This window comes from Tachysurus fulvidraco, chromosome 3, assembly GCF_022655615.1.
Source record: "Tachysurus fulvidraco isolate hzauxx_2018 chromosome 3, HZAU_PFXX_2.0, whole genome shotgun sequence".
Classification (NCBI taxonomy): Eukaryota; Metazoa; Chordata; class Actinopteri; order Siluriformes; family Bagridae; genus Tachysurus; species Tachysurus fulvidraco.
The window spans coordinates 16,311,649-16,339,131 of record NC_062520.1 but is presented as its reverse complement, the minus strand read 5'-3'; the positions used below and the strand labels follow the sequence as shown (position 1 = coordinate 16,339,131).

General features: G+C 40.6%; 1 protein-coding gene across 1 annotated transcript; it reads right to left on the bottom strand.

Moving 5' to 3' along the window:
• Window positions 1-1,049: 1,049 nt before the first annotated feature.
• Window positions 1,050-27,483, bottom strand: foxo6a (forkhead box O6 a). The gene is made up of 2 exons (XM_027148938.2): window positions 26,072-27,483; window positions 1,050-4,507 (listed from the first exon to the last, which is right to left on the bottom strand). The coding sequence occupies exons 1-2, from the start codon at window positions 26,543-26,545 to the stop codon at window positions 2,927-2,929; spliced, it is 2,055 nt and encodes a 684-aa protein (XP_027004739.1). The 5' UTR covers window positions 26,546-27,483; the 3' UTR covers window positions 1,050-2,926.

Genomic DNA, 27,483 nt, shown 5'->3' with positions numbered 1-27,483 from the left:
AGGAAAAGAACATTTCACTGAGCATATTCACAGTTAAGTTAATGATCTTTGGCATTTATTAGCTCTATTGCTGACAGCTATATGGCAAACTCATATAATATCAGGTACATATTAATATCTTTTGACTTTGTGGTCTAAAAGAACTTCTAATTGAAACCTGAAGGATGATTATCCATGGAGAATCAGACATGGGTCTTATGTGCTTGTCTTCTACCTATTGTTTTCCTACAATCCTGTGTCTTTGTATTCATCTCCACACTTTTGTTCACTCGCTTTGCCTCTCTCTCTGACTCTCTCTCCCCAGTGAGGTACTGCCGAAGTTGAGTCAATTAAAAGCGTGCATCTCAGCCGGAGTGGGAGGAGGGAGACTCCCTAGGGGGCAGACAGTATGGCTGTGCAGAGAAGCACTCTCCCTCTGTGAAAACGCCTCAGATGGGACTATGACAGCTGTGACCAACCTACAGCTTCAGAGGCGATAACAAGCCTTATTAGACTCTTAGACTCTCACCTCCATCCTACCCACACCCCCACCTACCCACACTGGTACACAATACAACCTGTATCATATAATGCAGGCCTAATTTCCAACATTCTGCTGTTCATCTGTGAGATAGCATACAGAGATGCCTGTAAAAGCTACTTGCATTTAACATTATGTATTATTTTCATTCAGTATCTGTATGCAGATAATGTATTAACTTCTTTTCTATCTTCCTCTGTAGTTTTTTTAGTGATTAAAAAATACATATATGCTATCCACTGTACACCCATTTATGAATAAGTGAAGAATGTAAACTATTGAGTACTAATTACTGTACCAATACAAAACCTGCAATGGCCTTATATAATATAAAATATAACTCACATCCCAGGTATATGCAGAATGATTAACATTTGATTTCATTTATTTGTCAGTCACCAAATGATGAGATACATTCTCTTAAAAAAGAAACAATGAAAGAGATATCCTTTTTCATCTTAAAAACTTATAATACAATATTCTCAATATATATATATATTTATATATTTATACAAAATAAACGTCATGGAACAGTAAAAGAAAGAGAAATTCTTTAAACACACAAAATGAAGAAAGTAGACACATGTAGTTAGTCCTCACTTCCATACAATAACATTATATATTAAATATTTAATATTAGAGCTTACTATTCTGATATCTGCATTAACACGGCTTCTTTTAAGCATGTCTGATGAGTCAAGGTGGCTGGTACTGCAGTGACAGCTTGCACAAGATTATGGTTAATAGGCAAAGCAGAGAAAGCAGTGTGCAGTCTGACATATCAGAGGACTGGGGCAAACATTAAATAATGATAACAAAAACTGTACTGAGGATATCCCACTGGGTCATGGATTAGCGTCACAAAACCGTGCCAGCTGAGTAGCTTTATTTGAGTGCAAGGGTTGATGGAGTAAGTTATCCTTGACCTTTTGCCATAATGACGCGCCCCATTTCCCTCCCGGCTGCTTTATGGAGCACAGCCGTGCTTAAGGAGGAAAGGAGCAAGTTTAGAAGGAGCATGGGACTGTAGCTATAGAGATCACACACACACACACACACACACACACACACACACACACACACACACACACACACACACACACAGAAGGAGAGAGGAAAAGAGGAGTCATTATAGAGAGAATGGTCCTTTCACTGACATATCCACTGCCACAAATCACTGCAAGCCCTTTTCCATTTTAATGTTTTCCATTTCCATTTTTTACACATAAAATAAGGCAAAATCCTAGGCTATGTTGAGGTTTACCTGATTTTTTTTTTTGTCTTTTGAATCTTTGATTACGGACATAGGAAATCAAAATAATGCTAAAAAATGAATGTATGTCTATCTCATAGCACCTCAAAATTAAACATCACATGGAATTACAATACAACACTTCCCATTTTTGCAATGCACAAGAGAGACCAAACTGCCATAATGGGATTCTAACAATTTCATAAACGAAAATAATAACTAATGCCTTGCTCTTTCTATTACAAATAATTTTCTGTGTGAGTGTGTGTCCTATTCCGGACAAACAGACAGTTCTACTGACTCGCTGTGTGCTGGATGACTGTGTTAATCATGCCCATCACTCAACATATGTGAGAGATGGAAGAGAGGTCTAGTGATGTAAGGGGGGTGTATTCAATCTGCAATAATGATGCATCACTGCAGCATCACTTTGGAGATTAAAAACAAGACACTGAATTTCAATCAAGCCGTTAATGGGCCAATGAAGGATGATGGGCCAGTCTAGGCTGGCAGGGGAGCTGAACCTATCAGTGAGAAAAGAAGGTGAGTGAGTTCTAACATCATCTCTCGCTGAGAGAATTAGATGGAGAAAGAGGGGGAGAAAGCAGGAATCGCTGCCTTCATGTTTTTATTCCAAAAGAAGTAATGTTAATAAGGTCGTTCAGAAATGTGACTGTCAGAATTTGTACCCTGCTGAAATTTTTGGATTTTTCAGTTTAATTTAATTCTGTTTAATTTGTCTGCATACTGGCCCCATAAGGGTATAAAAAAGCCAGCCACAGCTCCTGCCATCCAGGTGCTAACTCACCATTGTGAGAGTAAGAAATGGATTTGTTTTACGCAGTTAAAGTGCTCAAGCATTTAGATTTGACTGGAGAAAAAGGCAATGTTGGGTAACACAGTTGAGATTGTCATCACGGTTCATTCGGCAAGAGCAAAGGGTTAATGTTAAGCAGAAAGAGTCTAACAGAGGGCCATTTCAGGAAAAAAAAACACAGAGATGAGCAGGCTGAGTAAGTCAGAACTTAGAAACTATGGTTTTTAATTTTTGTCACGCACAGTGCATCTCCCTGGAAAGGAAGCGGTGCGTCCCGCTGTAAGCAGGCCTAAAGGTAGTTTGATCTCTTATATTGTCCGTAGGAAAGCATGGTACATTAGCCAGGCACCCAACTCTGGTTACTGTGGCTCTGTTGTGGGCCTGTGAGCCCCATGCTCATGCCCATGCCCATCCCAACACCCATTCCTTGTGCCATAGAACAGTCAAAATTAAAATCCATCTCCTCTGTTGAGTCCAACATGTCATGGAGGAGAACAGACTCAACATCACAGTCCAGGCTGCCATGGAAAATGTCCAGATCTAGGTCTGCTGGTAACCGCTCATGAGGGTAGCCGTGATGGGGGTGGTGGTACCCTTGGTAACCACTGCCTACCCCCCCCAATCCCTGAGCTTGATGGTATGGTCCATCAGCCATTGCCTGCTGGTGTGGGCCTGGGTATGTGGCACTGTACCGGGGGTGAGGGTGTGGTGCAGTGGCTAGGTGGCAGGAGTCCTGAGAGATGCCCTGCATGCCAGCAGGGTTTGGTGGCAGTGTGGTTGAGGCAGGTAGGTGTGCATGGGCTGGAGGGCTGTACAGATATGGGGTTTTATGGCTGTATGACTGCATGTGGCCACTGATGGGTTGAGCATGAACAGCATGGCTTTGAGTCTGATGGTTCTGGCCCAGGCTGTGGCTCATGGTGTGATTCATACTATGGCTATGAGTGGGGTTATTGGCTATGCTTGAACCAGAGCTGTGGCTGTGTGATTGGTTGAGACTGTGGGTGCTGTTGTGGCTATGAGCAGGGTTATGATCATGTGTGCCATTGTGTGTGTGGCCAGAGTTATGACAGTTGCCCACTCTGCTGCTGGAAGGAACTATCATGGGCTCATGCTCCTGGCCAAGTATCATGTCCTTAGCACAGTACTGTGAGCCAGTAAGTAGACTCTGCAAGGTGTTTGTGCCTGAGTAAGTCTGCATGTTGCCAGAAAAGCTTGAGGCCTTATTTTCCTGGATGGTCTGCAATGGTGTTTGGTGGCACAGCATGCTCATGCCAGCTTGTCCATAGGCTGGGCTACTGTAGGAGCCCTGAACTTTTGACCCACTGCTGTAGTGGTAGGGAGGACGCTTGTGACATGGGGGCTGTTGGTGGTGGTAACCTTCTTCTAAGCTGATGGCTCCGGTGAGGTCCGCTAGCTGTGGCAGTTCCACAGGTGGGCAATGTGCCACAGGTGAGCGAGTGCTGGAGGGACTGGGATAGATGTGTGGGGAAGTAGAGCAGGACAACCTACCATCCTCTGGGTTTTCTAACTCCTCCCCTGCCATAATGGGTGACAGACTTAGTGTGGAGGCTGCAGAGCTAGTCCGAGAGTGCAGATCAGTCCATGCCTCAAACTCCTCCCCAACACCTGTTGCTCCTGTGACAGGTTTCCCTGTTGGACTAGTCTGCTCTGGGGAGCCATGAAATCCCTGCCCCACTGTACCAACCACTGCTCTGCCTACCACCTTCTTGCGGTTTACCCGGCCTTTGCACTTCAGGTACTTGGTGCTGCTGTCCATGGAGACGGCCCGTCGCCGGGGAGCTTTCCCAGCCTTACTCCCTTCTGGATTCAGCATCCACCAGGAGCTCTTCCCTGTGCCTTCATTCTGCACCCTGATGAAGCGGGTGTGAAGTGACAGATTGTGGCGTATGGAGTTCTGTATTTGAAAAGACAAAAAAAAGAAAGGATAGACTATTAACAGCTTAAATGGAAAATTATGATTTTTCAATCGTTTTTTGTTTTTTTTTAATCATGCTTTCATAGAAGCAGACAGGAAAGTGTTCATTGCTTAGATTCATTTTGGTGTAGCTATTGATGACTAGCTGACATGTATTCTGTTTATTGACTGTGTTTTATCTGTGACTAGGGGATTCCTCCCTCAGACTGGTGTGGATGTCAGCTAATCCATGGTTCAGTGTGTTGGCTTGGGTTGTGTTTGAAGCTTGTGCCAGTCTGGCCTATTGCCAGCCTCCTCTCCCAGTCTGAGAAAAAAATATGTTGAGTTTAGCCAGTGGTGAATGCAAATAATGAAGTCAGACAAATCAGTCTCCCACAATTGGTTCTATTTGTTTTTCAGCATCTCACCCTGTCTCTACTCCTCTAACCTATAAAGGGGATCCTTGCTCACTCACATAGTAGTCAATCAAGTAACAACATTCTCTTTTATTAATTCTTAATCCATAGTGTCATAGAAATGAATATGCAGACAAGTCACTTTCCCAAGTGCAAGTCATGTCACTCAGTATCTGAGCTGCAAGATAAGAAATTTGAGTCGTTTCTAGTCTTTAGTCTTAAACTTTAATTAGTACTAAAATCTATTGTACTAATCTAAATCACTGATCTATTATATCTAATAAATAATATAATTACTAAATAATCATAAAATTAAACATAATTGCTGCAGTGCATTTATAAAGATTTATTTGCATGCATGTATTGAAAAAATTGATAAAATGTACTATATTTTTATTTGTTAGATATAGGCATATAACAAAACATCCATATGAACTACCCTGCGAAGACTTTTCTAGTGTGTCTTGTGAAAGATTCATTGTCAATATTTTGATGATGCATTTATTGCACAAATCTGACATAAATAACCTGCCATATAAAACTAGTGGACTATCAACCATTGGTTAAGTTGTGCTTCAAAATAATCTTAATTACTAATAATTTCTTACACAGACTATCTATTTGTTTCTTGGGAAATGAGGTAACAAATATAGTTTCATAATTTAGTGTGCATAGCCAGAAACACACATCAAATGTGTTCTTCTTATTAAGTGAATGAGTGATTACATTAAAATAATTTAGAATATGTCTTTATATTTTATACAATATGTTTCCTGATTTTATTTTATTTTTATTTTAATGTATATATATGATCAAGTATGCATCTACAATGAAGGTGTTGTTAAATGAAAATACCTAAAACGTAAAAGAAAAAAAAATCAGCATTTCCTATCAGGTGAACGAAGAATGGCTCCTCAAGGTAGCACCTCCAACTGAGGAGGGTAACCATGGCAACAGGGTAAACGTGAGCACAAAATAAAGCACAAATCTGTATTGTGGGGTTTGCTTATGAGGAGGGAGGTGGAAAGAGTTGCTTTTTGAAGCTGCAGCTGAGCTCCCCACAGCCTTTCATCAAGCCAACAGGGCAGTGGTAGGACTTGCTGGGTATGTTCAGAATATCATCAACAAGAAAGTCAAAATATGTCATTACTCTGTCACTGTTTCCAATAGTCTATCAAAATTATGCTAATACCATGTCCACATTGTATGAATTAATATTCTTTGACTTCAGCACATCTGAACTCAAAATAATTCTCAGTTCTTTCTTCTCTGCCTAAGTTCATCTAGGAGGAGGAGAATGATGATGACGACGATGATGATGCTTCTATTATACTGATGATGATGATGATGATGATGATGATGATGATGCTCATCAACAGAACAGAGAATATTATTATTATTATTATTATTATTATTATTATTATATGTCTGTTTGGGCCCTGTCCCAGACCTCTCACTCCCCAGAAACTGGCAATCAGTACTAATCCCTGCTCCATTCCACATAATCCCAGACAATCATAGTTTAATCCTCGTTGACTCATGGGCACTCCCAGATACGTAAATCCTACTGTTAGGGCAGGGATGAAACAAATGTGTCTGTCACCAGATCGCCACATTGTAATTTCTTCTCTGCAAAAGGCTGGAGTCACAAAGGTAGCAGGGCATACATTTTTTTCATCCCAGCCCTAACAGTAGGATCCACCTATCTGGGAGTATGTATATGTATATATAAATTAAACAAGAATTCACTCAATCTTTATAAAGGCCCACATATTCCACTTACATCCCTAGGGAGCAGCTGTAAGCTAAGTAGCTGTGATGCTGTATACTACTATTTGAAGAGAGCTCCGAGCCTATGTAAAGGGCTGTAAAATCAGAACCTACACCTCCTTTCCCACCAAATAGAACACTTTCAGACACTGTTAATTAACTGCACACAGACACACACCATTTTGCATACACCAATGATACACAAATGACTGACAACAAAATCATGAAACAAAGAGACTCGAGGACAGCTCTTGATCAACTGAAAAAAAAAGTTTAACATCCCAATTGCCCCTTTATAAAACTGTCTGAACTCGGCTCTCATTAGGGACTACAATCCTGATAGTTCTATTAATGATACAGCTTCAACCTCCATACCTTCTCACCCGAGTCTTCTTTGTCCTAAGATTAAGATCTTAAGACCTACTAACCTCCCATTCTGACAAGTTTGCACTTTTTTCCAAAGCACAGGTGGCCTTGGCACTAAATGAGCTTTTCCAAAAGCATGCATATACTTATAGCCAAAGGTCCAGACTTCCTGTTTCAAGAAGCCTTGCTTTGTGCCCATTATTAGTACAGAGAATTAATCTCTCCCTGTCTTCCTTTTGTCCTCCTTTTCACCCATTATGTAACCCTATTCAAATCGATTCCTGCTCAATGCTACACTCCTACCCAGTTTCAATCTAATATTCAGAATGAGAGCATCAACACTGAGAAATGATTCAACCAATTTGAAAAAGAAATCCAGTTCTTGAGAGCTCAGGGTCAACACAAAATAATCATCAGGAAACACCATGACAACGAGATAGAAGAGGTTTCAATGGCTGTCCTGAAAGAGGCCCACTATTTAAAGGTTCCTCTAACACACCTGATCCAAATAATCCAGGTTCATCTTTAGCTAACAAGGGTGAAATAGAAATAACTGTTTAAACAATGCAGGGCAGTGAAATCCAATCCATACAAATGAGGATTTTGGTATGAAAGGAAATACAGTCACCTCTTCCCTTGCTTGTATTTACCCATAGCCAGTATGAAACTTCTAGTGATGATCAGACAGAATGAATCTTTGCATGAGATCTGTGACAGAGCCTAGTTCACAAGCTTGGCTGTGTGCCATCTGCCCCTATACCACTGCTCCTAGGTGGGCACTCGGCCCTTTTCAGACGGGCATAGAGGACAGCTGTGTGGGGGACAGGGTGGGAGTTTGAGGGTACAGCTTGGGGCCCACTGTGAGAACCATCTAAGTAACACAATGGAGTTTCTTTCCACAAATACTTCTCCCTCCCGCTTCAATCTGCTGCCTCCCACTGTTAACTTAAGTGGGCCCATGAAACAGGTCAAACTATTTAGGCCCAACTTGCTGGGTGTATAATCACAACTAAAAGAACAGCTTGATGAGATTGAGGCAGAAGCTTGTAACAAAGAAACAACTCATCCTGTTCAGATAATATTACCACACAAAAGAAAAATGCTATACCATAACACACAGAGCAGCATCTGCCAGAAAAAGACCAGGAATCTTCAACCAGTCATTATTAATCCATTTCATATGTCAGCAGCCATTGCATACTGTCTCTCTATACACCCCATTAGTTTGATAAGCACCGTGTGTGTGTGTGTGTGTGTGTGTGTGTGTGTGTGTGTGTGTGTGTGTGTGTGTGTGTGTGTGTGTGTGTGAGAGAGAGAGAGAGAGAGAGAGAGAGAGAGAGAGAGAGAGAGAGAGAGAGAGAGAGAGAGGGGGTAGTATTAACTGCATTTACTGTGAAATGTTTTCTTTTAACAGCAAAGACGATGATGGGGGGCAACTTGATACAAGAGGTTTTGTTCGGCACAGGAATGAGTTTTGTCAGCAAAGCCCGTCTCTAGGCTATTGATGGAAATTAGCAGCGGATAAATATTCACATCCTGTGATTGATGTCACGGCTGGGCTTGTCCCTTTGAAGGAAAATAAAGAATGCAGAGGCACACAGTTTAATGGAAACTGGGGGGTAAATGTGTTCACACATTTCTCACAGGGAGGGGGATTCTAAAGGAGCAAAAAATTCCAGACCTCAGCTCATGGAGCACAGTAAGAGAAGAAAAAAACGAATTTTAACCTACTGTTCAACCTACAACACAAAATACACAGACTATGAAAACAGGGATCCAATCACCAAGAGATTAAGTAGTTTAGTTGATCTGTCAAAAATAATTGACTATTTACTATTAATATATATATTAATATGTGGATTAGGAAAACATAAAAGGAATGTTTCTCAAATATATGTACATACAAGCACATCCTCTGGAAATAGCACAATACCCCTCAAAAACTCATAAACGAACATGGAGAAGCACGTCTGCCATCTCTGTGGCCAGAACCTGACAGCCATTCTGCTGCGAGGGTAATGGGGTTGGTGGGTGATTCCTGTCTGACTGTGTGATAATTGCATTGCCCAGGCTGTGTTTCCTGCAGGCTGGGTGGATGGCGGGTGGCTGGGTGTGGATACAGGCCTGCGTGGGCTGAGTGGATAAAAATAGCAGTGCCAGCTTAGCAGAGCATCTGAGAGCTGGACAGGGAATCGGAAAATCCCCCACCCAGCACAAGAGTTGCCATGCTTTATCTATAGAACAGGCCAAGGAGCGACCTGGGATCCACGCATCTTCTTGCCGAGTCAAAAGCAGCTGGGAGTGCGTCACGAGCGCAGAATGAGGGCAGCTTTTCCAGCACTGGTCTGCCAGATCACGCCAGACCTTCCCTCTACCCCCCAGGGAGTATTCACACAACAGGTGCAGGAGTGGTACACCTGTGGGAGCTCTTGATTGCTCCAACCTTGTGCACACACACATACACACGCCCACACACCTTCTTTGTGAACTCGACTCACATTTTCCACAGTGCTTGCCATATACCTTGTTAAGTCGTGCACATTTTTGAACAGATTTTAACGGCAGGATTTTACAAGGGAAGGCTGTAAGTAAGCATCAGTGCACAGCTCTGTGTATGTGTTTGTGTGTAAGGATGGTCTGTTTAATAGCCCACAGGCAGTGTGCAAGGATTTGATTATATTATAACCTTCATCTTCCATACAACAAAAAAATTGGACAAGTAACAATAGGACAAATGCAGGCAGCCTTTTTTCTTCTTTCTCATCATAATCTCATTCATAGTCATAAGAATTTCATTTCCCACATTCTAAAGGTCAGCACACACCTCTGATCAGACTTTAATACAGATCATTCTCTGGGTTTAATTTAATTTCAACAGAGCAGGAAACTCATTTGCAAGACATGTGTTCAGCATGCAAAATTTATACAATCACTGATTTAATTGTTTCAGTTTCAGAGCTTGGGAATATACTGCAATCAGACACTTGCGCAACCGCCACCCCCATCCCACCCCCACCCCACCCCCAACCCCACCCTACACACACCCCTAAACTTACACACACTCATGCACCTTCAATCTGTAGTCAAAGTCTTAGGTAGCTAGATTAACTCAAGCCCTTATGAATATGTGCATGCAATTCATTCTGCTGACTGACTTCTGATGACAAGGCAGGCAGCCTTGACTGCTTTCAAAATCACCTCCTTAGAAATAAAAGAAGCCTAAGAGCTTAAGGAACAGCACACAGGCAAGCTCACACATGCAACTGATGACCAAGTCATGCATTGGTGAGCAGCAACCTCGTGCAACATGCTCAACATATACATGCACACACAAGCCTGGCACACGGGGCACTCTTAAAACAGAAGTACCAAGCGACCAGTTGCTAAGGAGACCCATGGGAAAGGGAGGGCTCTTGTTGCCATAGCAGCCAGTTCTCTCCCAGCCAACTATCCCTCCCCAAGGGAGTGACATGGGGGAATTTGGGGGAAGGGAGGCAGATCAGGGGAGTTTAGGACAAGGGGGGTAATGAATAAAAAGATATAGTGAATTTTCAACTACATAAAGAATTTACCATCTATAACAATATACCGTATATATTAACATTCAAGGGAGTATCTGAGCAAAAATTGTTCTTATTAATAACTACATTTAGCAGCAAACAAATCTTTAGGTTAGATCGGTCAAATATTTGATTGAATGATTAAGCAAAAAAGCAAATACCAACTGATAAATATGGAATCCTCACATCAATATCAATTGCTGGTTTTAGATTCAGACACTGTAGTAATGTCTTGAATAAGCTGTTGTTTTTTATTTTTTCATAAACATTACGGCGAAAGACAGAGCAGTACTCTCTGAACAGTACTTCAAGCATTTTCCATTCCTATGCCTCTTGAAACAGGACTCTTCTAAGTGATCCATGACAATGCCATTATAAGAACTAATATATGGTTTTTATTTGAACTTCCTTATGGTGGACGCTACAAAACACAGTTCTAAAACAACCAGATTCAAGAAGGGTTTCTTTACAGTAGCTGCTAAAACTCATGAATAGACATGGGCTTTAGAGAACATCTTCAAACTCTAGTACAGAACCATCTGATCACCAACACACCTGCAGTAACTACTTGTGCTTTCCTTTCTGTGCAATAACCTCACTAAAACCATTAAAAATCAGTATCGCACTAAAATCAAACTAGTGTATCAGTAGTGTGATTACTCTTTCATTGCCTATGTAATTTTGACAGTTTGGTCTCATTGATAAATCTCATATTCTGAAAACACTCAATAGTCGTAACCCAATCAGCCTATGATGATAATGACATTCAGGCTGTTAAATCACAGTGATCAGATAAAATTTCAGATTACAAGCTGGTTTCAGGGTTAGTGTAGGCTGAAGGAAAGATATAAAAGTGGATAGATAGGGTTGTAGATGGGATACAGAGGAAGGAAAGAAGCAATTATTCTCTTTAAAGATAAAAAAGAGGAAAATGAAGAGATACTCCTCTTTAGCCATAGACACAAAAAAGCTCCATTAAGGTACTTCAAGTTAGAGTCTTTTGGTGGGAGTGGAAAAATGTAGAGAATGGGAAAAGGAAGAGGGTCAAAAGAGTGTGGGACCAGTAAAAAGGGGCTTGCATGATATTGAGGACAGAGATGGAAGATGGTAAAGGAACAATAGTGAGTAAGAGAAAAAGAGGATAAGTGAGTAGATGCTCTATACTCCAAAAGGGGCAACTGGCTCTCAGCTCCTCAACAGGAGCTACTAAAATATTAATGTGTGCTGTGGCCGCAGACTGCTGAGTCCAATGGCTTAAGTAAAACTCTTGCTCTAATGAGAGGGCACGTGAATGGCTAATGGCCCCACAGGAGCGCCTGATGGAGAGGTAAAAGAGTTTTGGACGGTGCTTTCAGAGGGTGGAATATGGATGTTGGGGCATGCTCCGACCTTTTACAGTCTCCTGAAATCTTAATAAGGACAGTCTTTAGTCCTGTCAGTGAATGCACACTTATCCCCCAACCCTTCCTCTCCTGCCTCCACCACAAACTAGCATACTGTATTCGTGTTTCTAAATTAGTTCTAACTGTTTATTTTGCAGTATGTACAAAAGGACATCTGGTTTACATCAGTTTTTCTACAGTTTCCTGAACACTGTCCCTGACCTTTATCTGTGAAGGTCGGAAGGCACTTATGAAACTTGTAAAATATACTCAGCACTTTTATATTTCATGAAAGACAAGGACACAGCATGTAATTGAAGTGAATCAACACTCTTGGAGACACAAGATTCTGTCGTAGAGTTCTGTTAGTCTTCATAGATTACTTCTGCTAACATATAAACCATTAATACATGCCATTAATACAATGTCATGAGCTGTCTGATGACCAGTTAGGGAAGGTTTTGTATTGATGATTTACGGTGAAGAGCATCTACACAGAGCAGCTATATTTTTTTTTTGTTGTTTTCTGTTTTTGCGCACGTTAAAGTCAATTCATGACATCTTGCTTGATGCTACTGTACTAATGTAGCATCAACATCTCCCTCCAACAAATTGACAAACAAATTGACAGTCTAAAAGAGATTATAGAATGCAGAAATCTGTTTTGCAAATGTATGTACTAGTAAGGGTTATCATATTAATAAAAAAGATTATGATACAAGTCCAAATGTTAAACTGACAACTAATTCTAAGTTTGCAAATTAAGTTTATGAGGTGCTTCAGGTGTCTCTACAAAGTATGATTCTGAAAGCTGGCTCTATAAAGGTTCTTCAGTTGTACAAATGAACATCAAAAAGATTAGAGTTGTCAATAAAACACCTCTTCAATTATTGTACCACTACACTTTATTTGTGCAGTTGTGTATTTAAAACATTTATATGGTGAGTACCTTTTGTCGTTTGAACCATCATCAAAAGTGATCTAATGTCTAACATTGTGTTCTCTGTGATTACATTTTCTTTTACAATATAGTGCATATAACATTCACTATGCATGGCACAGTTTGACAGATGGCACAAAAAAGAGAGTCTAAAGGAAGCTTAGCAAAGAATGACATACATCCAATTTCCCAGAAGCAAACTGAGCCACGCGTAGGAGGCCTCTGATACATCTGGTCCTAACTGTGCAGACAAGGGCATCAACAGAGCTGGGACATGTGTTAAGGATGGACAGCTCTGGATTGTGAATATGCATATGAAGCATGTGAACATGGATTATTTTATCTCTATTGAGCACCCCAAATTAGCATACAGGCCAAAGCAGGATTAGGACACATAGGCCAAAGGTTGTGCGGTATACACACACATTCCATGCATACTCACACAATTACACTCTTGCTGGAGACAAGGGTTGCCACAACCTAGGGTTCTGCTTATCTGCTTCTGCTTATCTCCTTAACTGTCATGCAGTTCAGCAGGAACCAAGAGTCTTGCTGAGCCACAGACAGGGAACACGTGGAGGCCAATACCACCTATTGGTTAAAAATGTACATCAACAAGCAAGATGAATAACATCATAAGAACTGATGTTTTAAGGCATGCTACCGAAATTGATCGGGTCAGAGCTGTACATGTAAATTATGTGCAGGTAACACTGGTGTTAATATATTTCTGTGTGACCTTAGACTGCTGATTCAGATGGTTGAGTTCAAATCCCAACATCACCAAACTGGGTCTATAGGGCCCTTTGAGTAAGACCCTTAACCATCAGCTACTCAGCTGTATAAATGTGAAAAATGGAAGTTGCAAGGATAAGAAAGTCTGCCAAATGTAATTCATGATCAATACCAAACAGAGGCTTACTTAGAGGCTTAATTTTATTGTTTATATTATAAAATTATTTTAGCCCCCAAGTGATCTAGTGGCAGGATCCCATGCTGTTATTGCCGCAGCCCGGATTCGATTCCCGGGAAGAGCGCTAACCCAGCCACGGAAGAGTTATCTCTTAGTGCCAGAGCCGAGCGCAGATAAAATGGGAGGGTTGCATCAGAAAGGGCATCCGTCGTAAAACCTTAAACTTTTTAAGGTTAAGAGATCATATCATAATGTAATAATTCATTGACACAGTGGATCGCGTCTTTTCAAGGATTCTTGAATAGCCTGTCTATTACAGAAAATATACACTTGATTTTGTCATTAACTGCACTCACAGCATTATAGAGTTTGAATTAAAGATTATCAATTACTGAAATGTGTTGTTACATATGTGGACACATTCGAGAAATGTTACTTAATTTTGCATAAACCATGGAATTAGTTAATAAGTTACATAACTAACTACAAAAATATTAAACTTTATCTGGATGGAGAGTAGCATTTTGATGTAGCATTTTGATCTAAGAACCACTGTCATAACGAAACTATTAAGCACTTTTCACAGGTAAAGATCTGACAATGCGTATCTCATTTTATGTGAGAGCTCAGACAAAGGATAGCAAATTCGCTGTCTATGTTAATTTACAGTCCAGTTTACTGTTTAGTGCTGCTTCTCTTGCCTTTAAATTTGAAATTTATATGTACCTGTAAAAGTATTCTCACATAAGTGTACATGAGAACTATATGATTGTATACCATTTTTATGTAATTGGCAGTGCTGATTATTGTGATCGAATAAAAACAGATTGGGAAATTGTATGTACTTTTACATGGAATCTGTGATTAAGTATATCTAATGAACATATAAATCTTTGTGAACATAATCTAAATGTTTAAATATAACTGTTCATAGATGCTTCTCTCTATGGACTTGCATTGGCTTAAAATTAAATCACCTCGTCTAATGTGTTGCTGTATAACAGTATTGCAGCAACAGCCCTTAATACAGTATTGTCATTGAGGATCTGGGGAATTGGTCAATATGTTTGCATTTTGACACTGTGTGTGTGTAAGAAACATTTCCTGGCCAGTGACTGCAATGTTTCTGCATGAGTGATACTGTCAGTGGGCATCACTCAGCCTGGCCGTGTGGCAGGGAGTGTGGATCATTAGTGCAGATGGATAGGAAGCACAGAGGGGTAGAGGGAGAGAGAAAAGGGGGGAGACACATACAAAGAGAGATTGAGAGGGAGAGAGAGAAAGAGAGACTGGAGAGGAGGCAAGCTCCTCTTAATATCCAACTTGAGAGCATTACACACAGAGCTATGCACTTTCCTCTCAGTCACGCAATCATCACTCTCCTCCCCTTTCGCTTTATACTAGCCTGTCTCCACCACCCATTTCTCTTCATCCCTTTATCCTGTCATATATCACCAGTCTGAGCTTACACCAAATCACAGCTTCTTGTGATTCTCCTCTTCTCCCTCTGTCTCCCTCCCTCTCTTTACGGCACTTTTCTCTGCCTTTTCATCTTTGCCATATTTTCTCTTCTAACTCATAACCCTTGACTCTCTTTGAGAAGACATTCCAAAACACACATCTTGTCTTCTGTAAAAACTACTTTTGTCTCACCTTCCCTGACTATGCTAAATATAGAAAAATAACATAATTTGTGTGTGATCTGACACAGTACTATAGGAAGGTATAAACAATGACTAATGATAGAAGTACAATACACTGGGGGCTCAGATGATGAGTGATCAAGTTAAGGAAGAAATGTTAGAGAAAAAAAAACATGCATGAATATTCCTTTCAGATTCATTAGCATCAGATGACCTAGGAAATACCAGACAAGAAACTAAAGTACCTTTTTAGACACACATTAACATCATGTGAATTATTCCTTGATCATGTCAGTACAATAGTACCCTTGTCCATATCCCATGCCATATAATCTATATGCCATCATGATTTCTTATCTTGCTCATACATACTTAAGAAAAAACACACACAACCACAAAAAGCAAGCACACAATTAAATGATCCTCCTATCTGAAAACTCACCATTTCACAAGCCTTTAGCCTAGGAGCTATTTATCAGTCTTTTTGTTTTGGAAACAGACTTTGTTTGAATTGCAGGTTGACTTCACCAACCTGATTTCTTAGAAAAAATATATTAACATTGGACAAATGTATGCTGCCACTCTTAAGCAATGGTCTTCCTTACATAATGGAGACTGTCTGTTCCCAAAATACCACTCTTCCTTACAGCTCCATCACTTCATGCCAATCACCTATTTTGTCCATAATCGAGAGGCCTTCCTTTTATGAGCTGTTATTGCATTCATCTAATTATTGATTTATACCAGAAGCTTAGCAATCTAGCTGTCTGGTGAAGAAACCATGCACATTTCAGCCAGTGAGTGAGTGCCTGATGGGAGCAAGTGTGTAGATGTGCCATAATGTGTGTGTGTGTGTGTGTGTGTGTGTGTGTGTGTGTGTGTGTGTGTGTGTGTGTGTGTGTGTGTGTGTGTGTGTGTGTGTGTGTGTGTGTGTGTGTGTGTTAATGGATATACACTTGATTTAAAGAGTGCTATTTCCCTCTGTCTACCGCACCTGCAACTCTATCCACATCCCTCTCCTTTTATTACTTTTCACTCAGCAGGCAAAAAGTAGTGGGAGCAATGTTGAAGCCTAGGCTAGAACCCTGCTCCAAAGCAGCAGTCACATGCTGGCAGAATGGCGGTTGAGCTGACCCCATCCCTGACCTTTCTCAATCACTGAAAAACCTGAGGCCACTAGCAGGCTGCAGCCAGAATCCCAGAGCCTGCAACACATGGCAGCTCTCTGTCACTGTGCTCTACCAGGTCACCAGCAAACCCCATCTAGACATAAACTGAGGTGAGTCTCAGGTGGGGAGAGAGAGGGGGAGAGAGAGAGAGAGAGAGAGAGAGAGAGAGAGAGAGAGAGAGAGAGAGAGAGAGAGAGAGAGAGAGAGAGAGCACTGAAGACTTTGCACTCTGTCAGGAGCTGCCCATAAGTGTCGCTCATGAAAAGAGGTGTAGGCATAGTGAGACAGCCATAACACAGTAGGTGCAGGGGTCTCAAGTTTGCACACTAACTAGCAGACAGTAAGAAGACACAGAAAGCAGTGGAGTGAGACTGAGAGAAACAGAGTGAGAACTGGAGGGAATGAAGAAGATGGATGAGTCAGGGATTTATAGATTCTTAGAGTGCACAGAAATAGTGAGAGGAATGTTAAACAAGAGGTGGAAACAAACACAAAGATGAAGATTGGGAGACTGAAAAGTGTGAGGAGAAAAAACACAGGGGACTACAAGTGTGAGGGAGAGAGGGAACAGAGGGATGAATAGAGATAGAGAAAACCAGCTGGGTTCATGACAGGCTATCTGCCGTCCTTCACATGGTCAGAATATTAAACATATGCTCTGATCCTGACCTACTTTCATCCACACTGACACACAAATCCACCTAGGACTGCCACGTCTCAGCCATCTGACTCACTGCAACATCCCCTCAATAACTCCACCATCACCCAAGCCAAATAGTGACCTACTGCCTAAGCAACACACTTCTGCTACCTAGTGACCGCGTTGAAATCCATAAGAAGCAAACGCTGTAAAACAGTGAAACCACAGTTGAGTCATTTCCAGTGCATTACACCTCCTACGCCAAAAGCTGTCCCGCTCATAATAGGTCTGACATTGGCTCCTACTATACTCCCTTACCAAAGTCTGACCACATGCCACATCCACAACCCACTAGTCCTGCTAAATTTTGCTCCTACACATCCATAAAACAAAATCAAACTGCTTGCTGCACAGAATAGTGCAGACTTAAGAAATACCATTTTGGGGGGGTGTTGATGCTGTGGGCAATTTTCCAGAAGTCACCAAATCGAGCTATAGATATGTGGGGTCTTGTGTTGAGTAGTTTTTTGTTTGTTTGTTTTTTTCTTTAACACATTGCCACCCTGAAGCAATCATTTGAAAAAGTTAACTGAATAGTTACCAAACACTTGTACTAGCTGGCCAAGAAAGAGAATAGTTTGTGGACCAGACATTTGAACCAGACACTCTATTTTGGTTACACTAAATGTGATCCTAACCAACTATTTATAGTTATATGCATACTTAACACAGTGTTGCAAATCTGAATTTGTACAGCAAGCACACAGAGCCTGTTTTTTTAATCAACAGGTCCAGGATTATCCAATAGTCCTTGTGCCCTTCCACATATTATCTTTTAAACAGTAGAAAGACTAACACATACACAGACTCAGCAGATGACAAGGGTAAGCAGCCACAGCCAGCATGCCCTCCCTTGGTCTGCCCTCTACTGTAGACACTGGCATTGAGATGTCACACTTCATATTCCTCTCCCATTCCTGCAACTGGAGTACAGGATCTGAACTGATGCACTATTACTGCTTCAGTTAAGCTACTGAGCACATAATGAATGATGCCTGAACAGACAGAATCATCTGATCCTTGATTAGTGCTTCAGTTCAGGTATTTATATGTATCCTGGCTCATAGCTTCACATAACATAGGAGAGCTCCACTTCACCTTGGAGAGTATGCCTAGCCTTCCTAAGCCTGTCAGTATGCTTCAGCTGAAAAGGAGAGCAGCGTGAGATATGGCACTCTCTAAGGCATAAATCACCTCAGGTTCCTCACAAGACACATTAATAGCCATCAATCAGCACTCAGCAGCAGCCTACGAGCGAAAGCCATGTCGCTGGGTCTGAATCAATCCACACATCTCAGCGCTCTCCCAAAAGCCTGCTGTCAAGCTGCTACGATCATTTCACACTTTCTCAGATTTCCACATTCTTTCACTGATATATGAGAGTTCATGGGAGTACTAACATGTTGATAATTAGAACCTAGCTAGTAATGGGCATAGAGAAGCTCAATAATGTTGTGTATGGAATATGAACTTTGCTAGAATCTCAACACTTGTGGCTGAACTTGGTATGCACTTTTACTTACTCATGGCAGCACTGCAGCTTGTGCAAGCTTTGACCCAGGAATGTCGAGGATTATAAATATTGTGGATTAACATGGCATGTAATTTCACAACTACATGAGTAGTTGGGCTGATTAGCATATTGTGGATGTCTGGGAAGAAAAAATGGGAGTCATTCCATCATTTTGTCTCTGTAAAAGGACAGAAGAATCTGTAAGAAGGAACATGTTTTGATTACACAGAAATATACATGTTACATATGTGGGGCAATGTGGGAAAACCTGCTATATGTAGCTTTTGAATTAATGTAAGAAATTAAGTCAAAATAACTATTTTTATCACTTTGTCATAAGCTAAATATTTAAATGTTTGGTTGCAAATTTTGTAGGCTAGTGTCCACATACACAGCACATCAATCAAATAGTTAATTGTATTTTACTAAAATGACTCAAACGAACATATATTACGCCAGATACTTCTAGATACAGCTAATGAATGTTTGTGACATTTAATGGATTGAATTTTTTTCCCCCTTCTAATTTTTGTAATAAACATTAAATTTCAGTCTTAGAGAACCTTTAATTTAAAACTACATATTAAATGAAAAGGTCAATATTTTCCATGTGAAGTGTTTTCACAGGCCACCACACACATGCTTAAGCTAGTAGATAAGGTGCATATGCTGAAGCATTAAATTCCCCATAGTGCAAAATGCCTTCACTCTTCACTTCACTATAGAAAGCAGGTCAACTTTTCTACATATATGTACTGTATATGCAAATCATATATTTTAACATATGCACACATCAGATTTGATTTATATGGCTAAAGGTGTGCTGCAATGAAATTTGTTGGAATCATTATCAATCGTCGAAGACAACTGGCTGCTCAATCATTTATTTGGTAAGTAGTTTGTCAATGTATCATTAGTTCATTTCCATGAGCACAAACAAAAGATTGAATAAAGATTTAAGCAGCACTGTTTACTCTATGCAAAATATACTGTAGACTATCATGAGGCTGAAAAATCAGATACATGGATAAACAATGGTGGCAGGTATCTATGATTGCAAAAAAATGTCTCACTTGTGACTGCCAACGGCAACAGCGGGTTGAATCCACCAGTGTATAAAAGCACCTTAACTGTTCAGTAATTGAGTACTGCATGTGTTTTAATATACATTGATCTAGTAATGGGAGAAATTGTGTAAATGTGCCATAATATATGTGCGTGTGTGTGTGTGTGTGTGTGTGTGTGTGTGTTAAGACAAGACCTAATGTTACAAAACTCAGAAACTAGTCAAGAACTGCAACAAGTCTGGAAAAGCATCACCTGAAAAGATACTAAGCATCTGGTCACTCCCATGGGTCACAGATCTCAGGCAGTTATTGATCAGAAATACAACCAATTACTAAACATAGCCATTTTGTTTTATGTTAATTTGTTAATTACATATGACATCATAATGGTCATTATGCATTAAAGGGGCTATGATCTTTATTTGAATGTAGAATAATATAGATACCCTCCAATTAGAGACAACACTGTTCATTTTATCCTCTTTGGCTTTCATTCCAAATCTGCATATATGTATATAAATTTGAGTGTGTTCAATGAGAAAGAGGTAGAGAGAGAGTGAGATAGAGCAAGAAAGAGCGAAGGAGAGAAAGTGAGAGAGCACAGCGTGACTACAGACTGCCTGAGTGGAGCAGGCTGCCTGCAATTAAGGTGAAATCAGGGAGAAATCTGCACTGCCTTGATAATGAGCCTCGTCTGAATTATTAACGAGAGTTATTCCCCCAGGACCCAGTCTCCCACTGAGCCCATCAACACACATGAACATGCGCACACACACAAACTCACAAACACATAGACATTCACTTGAATGCAAGTGCACACACATACACACACATGCCTCTCGCTATCTCTCTCTTTCTCTCTCTCGCTCTCTCTCTCACACACACACACACAAACAGGAAGGTAGGTAATACAACATAACCAATGGACTGACAAATATGCACAACACACACACATTCACTCACACAAAGTAGGTAATAGGACATACCCAATGGACTGACAAATGTGTACAGCACACACACACACACACACACACACACACACACGCTACAACAGAATTTTAGATCCATGAATGCCCACACACAAACAAAATCAAGACCCACAGTGTGAAATGTAAAAAAAATTAGAGAGATAGGAACTGCAAAAACATTTCAATAGTTCACAAATACTATTGTGAACTTGTCAAAGAGACAAGATATGTATTGTGTCTGCTTGTTATTCATAGGTACACATAATACTTTTCTTTAGATTTCTTAATTCATACTTTATTCTAATCCTAATATTGCACTCAGATCTAGTCTAATCTTATGTACGACGAACATATACTAAGGAGCATATAAAAAAACTTTATTGAAATCATCCACTTTCGTAGGCAGAACAGTTTGTTCTTGGTTTTTATCCAGTTGAAGACATTTCCTGACCTCTTTATGGCACCTGGCCATAGAATGCGTTTTAAAAGTTTACTGATGTCAGAAGGTGACGAGCACATGGCCTTTTTATAAGATATATGGAATCATCATGGTCTGACTGATGGCTAAACGGACAGATCTTTTCAAACTATTCTGAATCACTACATAATTTCCTCTCTATGACTGCTCACAGACTCCTTTCTGCACGTGAGCAGGGAAAACGGCAGAGCTGGGAAAATAATGTTAGGTGCTAAAAGGCAAGCTGCAGTCAAGGCCTATACTTGGCTCTGTGGCTCTGTGGGTCCGATGTACCTCAGGGGTCGGTGTACAACCATCTGGTTGGCACGTGCCCACACATTCTTCTGTTTGTTGATCTCTTGGAATTTGCACACAATGCATTTTATTCTCCTTACACATTATAACACTTCATATACAGCAAGTGAACAAAGACAACTATGGCCAAATCAGTCATTCCAACTTAAGCACCCACTCCAAAAGGCAGTCCTGCCTGCCTGCTTTCCATCTTCGAGTTAATCGTATGGCTGCACTCTAAGTTTAGTGTGGACATGTGCTGCTCTGTCCACTTTGTGCTCATAAAGTCCTGGTGCATCAGTCTAATCCAAAGAGCCAGAAAAAACACACTTCATTGAAGAGGCACTTCACAGTACACATCCTATTTCATTTTAAAAATCAAGGAAGAAGTAGTTGTAAAAAGCAGCAATCAAACTGTTTCAGGATACAAGAGCATTTCCTAATCTATCAACTGGAGATTCTGATATTGAATCACCTTCTTCACAGTATGTATTAGTGTTCACAACTATATTTAAAATGTTTAAGTAATTAAAACTAATAAGTTTAGCCTAACCAGAAAATGGTGCATCTGCACAGACTAATGTAGTCTTCACTAATCTATCATATTACTCACAAATGAAATATGCATGAGTAACTGTAATATTCTATGACTACAGAGAACAGGGATTTGAGCTGAGTTCTGGTCTGGCTCTGCAACATCCTGTGTAATCTGTGCACCATGTGTGGCTTTGAAGACAAGTGAGAAGCCATGTGAAGCCAAAGGCTATGTGTCATGAGTCCAGTGCAGCCACTGATGTTCCCCTTTGAGCATGGTACTGTATGTCACCTCAATAGATGACATAATCGCAGTGTAATTGCACTCACCAGAAAATATATTTCTGTTTTTTACTATGTTGCTTCATCTTCATCATCTATCAGATCTGCTTGCTAACAGCAATAAAATATGGATAACACCTCGGGTTACTTTCTATCTTTTATCTTTGATTCCTGACCTTAAAAAGTGAGCTCCAGTCCTTATAGTTTCACTTGTGCACACAGTGTAACCACTTCACAGTGCTATGAGTCCATTTATAAGGACTGTGTTTTATATGGCTCGTAAATACTACACCATAAAAGCATGGACTTCGGGTTCGGAAAAACAATAACGGATACCATACATTTATATGGATCATGTCTTTCTGAAATGTGATTTATTTAGAATCATACAGCACTAATTAATACATACTGTTCTATTAATAATGAAACTATTAGAATATTTAATCTTTATTTATTTAGTCTTTATTTAGTCTTCCTATTGCCCTCAGTGTTTCAGTGTTTCCTTCTTTACTCACAGTCTTTCCCATCTCACAGACTGACTTGCTCTCATTTTGACAGTCTGCATGCAATGGCAGGGTGCTGACCCTTTGCCCTGCTGGCCTGTGCTCGTACCTAAAGACACGTTATAAATAACGCTCTCGTCACTTCAGATTAGAGCGTATGACTGACTGCTTGGCACACGCTCTGACCTGACTTGCAATCCCCTGGCACCAGAACACCAGCGGTCAGACACTCATACACTCCATCACTTGCTCTCTCCCCCTTCTGTCTCTCTTGCACACACACAGACACACACAGAGACACACACACACTAAATACTTAAGGAAATAATTTTAAATATTTGCAAAAAAAAAATAAAAAATCACAGTATACTGCAGCAAAAGCAATTAGCTAATCTGACACTTGTATTCTCACAGATATCCACAAAAATCAAGATGAAGTGTGTTTCTTTTAAATAGTTTCCTTAAGCCATGCCCTTGTACACAAAAAAAACAAAACATCTGAGCGCTACATAATATGCAGCGATGACATGCTGTCACACTGATCAGAGGATCCCCCTACACACTTTCTCAGCACTGTCAGTAGGATTCAACCACCACATGGTCAACTTAATTACACTTCACAACAGAATAGTAATGGCTCAGTGGTTATGGTTCTGTACCAGTGATCCAAGGGTTCTTGGATCAAATCTCAGGAATTCCAGAGAGCCACTTTTGGGTTTCGAGAGCTTTGTTAATCTTTAGGTTTGCAATGTCTTAAACTGAGTAAAGGTAAAACAAACAAACAAACAAATCATGCAACATGCAAATCTAATGAGTTATGATTACTTACTTACATGGAAAAATACACCTGACCTCCTGAACCAGAGCACAGGGACATAGGTCAAGCTGCATATTGAAATTATTTAACACTCTTGTTTTTCAGGTTTTTTTGCACAGAAACTCTCTGCGGTTCAACACTATGAAATAAAATGATATAGAACCTTATTAGACTTTCTGTTCCTCAGAATGTCTTATTATACTGCTATTTGTATGCTGCATTTAAATACATTTTTGAAGTGTTCTTCTTATAGTGAATGTGTTCCTCTGCCTCTCAAGTGCTAATCATACATAAGCTGCAATAGAAAGCGTTCAGGGAGTAATTTGTTGCTATTTAACTAAGACAGATTATCACTGATAAATCACCAGTGAGGTACTCGGCACAAAATGGGAATGTTTTAGTCAGCACTACTTAGGAAATGTCAGTTTGAAAAGTCCCTACACTAAGCGGTCTATATGGTTGTGTTTATGGTATATTTTTGAAACACTATTGATATTTTTTTTTTATCAGAAACAGGGTCATGTCTATAACTGAGCACAAGTGTGCTATTAAAAGCATGTCTAATCACCTTCATTACCTGGGCTAAGGCTATGTCTGGACAAGCTCTAAAAACTGCTGCAGTAGTAGACTAAAAGTCCTTGTGGTAAACCCCTTAATTTACCCTTATGCAAGCCTGCACTGGGACAGTAGTGCTAAAGATATGAAGTCCACTCTGTGGTTGACTAGCACAGTGTCCTGTCACAAGGAAAAGATAATGGAGCTCAGACACCTGTAGACACACCCCAGTACATTTTGTTTAAACTAAATAACCTTGCATGAAGCCCAGGTACCTAGGCCAAGGGAAACTATGAATTGAAAGCTTATGGGTTTGGAATTATGCACAGTTCTTTTTTTCCCCACAGCCCACATAGCGGTGACCCACCGAGCTGTGGTCATGGTTGGGGCTTCAGTGTGAATTTGTCTCCCATCAGTGGACATTTTCAAAACCTACTGACACAATCACTACTGACAGTGAGTAAATTGACTAAATCTAAGTCTGGTCTCACTGTAAATGAATGTGTCAACTAAAGTAATTGAACAAATAGCATGCTTATTGGAAAGTAACACCCAGCTAAAATCATATCTTTATATTTTACACCAAAAGCTTTGTATTATCAGCAGTGATCTTAATAAATGGTGAACAGACAGAACCTTGTCAGAATGACTAAGTTGCAATATAGCTGAAACCTAGATGAGCAATTCTGGCCCACCTTAGGGATACCGTGCATGAGTGTCCTAAGTATCTGGAGTAGTCAGGTGTTCTGTAGAATGTCCCACGGCTCATTTATCACTTATCTTCCTTAATCGAATCTTCGTTCCATACAAACTGGCAATGAAACCATTTGGATATATGTGATGTTCAAAAGTACAGAATACTATGTGTGATAAAGAAATTAATGATGGGATTAGAAACAAGCTTATTAATGCAAATCTATTTGAATAAATCCCAAAGAAGTTGCAGACTAGCTAAGCAACTAGATGATGGTGTAATTAAACTATTTAATGATAGTGTAAAGGGGTGTTTCACTGTGCACACTGCAAATGTGGAAGTTGATTTTTTTTTTCGATGTTTATTTAATGACTTGAATGAATTCTTAGTGTTCTGCTTATTAAGATGCTTTCTATCGTATATTATTTAATTTGATATCTTGTAATAAAGAATAATAGTAGGCCTAATAATAGTTAGTGTACATTTTGATCTGGAACTAGACCTCTGAAACTAAATAAAAAGTCTACTTTTAATTTTCTATTGTTGAGAAGATTTGATTTCTAAATAGAATATGTTTTCTAAAAGTGATCTGATGCTATAAATTAAATTTACAATTTATGAAATAATTACTCAAATGTGTTTAGATAGGGCAGTGTTATGTGCGGATATAGAAATGACTGGTAATGATACCACACAATAAATTGAGCATACAACCGCAGTTGTTCCAAGCACTTTTGGCACCATTTGCTCCAGGTATTAAAATTACAAAATATTTGGACTCAAGAAATGCTCAAGAGGATACAACCAAACTTCCAGTGCTCTATGATCTAATAATGGAGTACTCTATAAAAAATTACTCTCTCTATAGACTAAGAGAGTCCGTAATGTGGCTTGCATATCTATAAATACAATACAGATAAGCAAGCCATAAAGTTAGAATGCAAAAATAATTAAATTGTCAATAAAACGGTGTTATGGGTGCAGAATAGTAATTCTGCGTACAAGCGCGCGTGCGTCTTACCTTCCATCCAGCCGAGCTGTTGCTGTCTCCTTTATCTTTGAAATAAGGTACGTATCGAACCATCCAATCGTATATCTGCGACAGGGTGAGCCTTTTCTCGGGCGTGCTCTCAATGGCGCGGGTGATCAGGTCCGCGTATGACAGGTTCCCCCATGCGTTGCGTCTTGAGGACTTGGCTTTGCGCAGCTGCCCGGCGACATCGAGCGCAGCGCCGCTTAGACACGGCAACGGCGCGACTCCGGCTTCGCGCTTCACCTCGGCGGGGTTCACACTCTTCCGCCCTGATCTACACGGCGGCCCGATCTCGGCTTCTGTCTTTATCAGTGGACAAGGAGCTCCACTGAGCTCTGATGCCGTGGGGAAGTCCTCGGGACACGGCGGCGGCCAGGTGCACGAGCGCGGGCGGCTGCGCGGCTCCAAGTCCGCATCCAGGTCAAGTGCACGCGTATCCAGCTCCTCTTCCTCCACCATCATCCTCCACAGTACTAAATTCGTTGAAAGCGTGACTCCGCGGCGTCCACACTATCCGTCACCCGATCCGAAATGTCTACTTCAGTGTGAGAACAGTGAACCGGCAAACGAAGAAACACGGCATCTCGAATTGACAGCTCTCAGAAACCGACAAGTAGAAACGATCTTCGATTATACAAAATTAGACATTCCATTTTCCCTGATAAAATGACAATATGAGCTGTTAATGGAATCCACCAAGCACATTCACGGCAGCAGTCTGTCCAGATTAAATGCACTCAGTGGTTTGAAGAGCTTTGTGATCTGCTCGGGCTTTTAATTAAAGCGGCTGCAGCAACAGATGATATCTAGGATGCGACCACGCTGTGATTGATAATAAGCGCTCTGAAAAGTTGCATCTTTACTTTCTATTAAGGAGGTCAAGGGTGGAGAAGTCCTCGATGAATCATTATGCCATGAACAGTGAGGAGAGCGACGTCCCTTCATTAAAATGTCTTGAGTCTGAGTGGAGTGCACACAGTCATGCGTTCATTATTAGCGTATGTATGGAGACAATCGCGTGGCTCAAATCCAGTCCAGGTTCGTCTTAGTTTAAAAGCTCAGTGTTTCACTCTTAATCGCCTGAGCAGGTCTTACTGTCATCGCTGTATTACTTTCGGTCCGCTGAGATCCCTTTCACGCGCCGCTACGCTTGGCCCGTTTGCCGGTTGTAAAAGGATGACGCACCGGCGGTGTGGAGTTGAAGAAACGCAGCTCGCCCATAATTGGCCAGTCAGAAGGGTGCGAGGCCATGCCCACCTATTGCGATGGAGGAGATTAGCGTTGTACAAATGCTTTAAGATGTTTCGATCTATGATAGTCTCTTCGTCTTCGTCAAACAAATCCCAGATTTACACCCATAAGCTTTGGATGATGGACGTTTCCAGAGATGTTTCACCTAC

Excerpts from the sequence above, each read along its gene's own strand:
- foxo6a (XM_027148938.2), bottom strand. The coding sequence starts at position 26,545 with ATGATGGTGGAGGAAGAGGAGCTGGATACGCGTGCACTTGACCTGGAT. Across the intron at positions 4,508-26,071 it reads ACAGCTCGGCTGGATGGAAG|AACTCCATACGCCACAATCT; the intron begins GTAAGACGCACG and ends TTTCAAATACAG.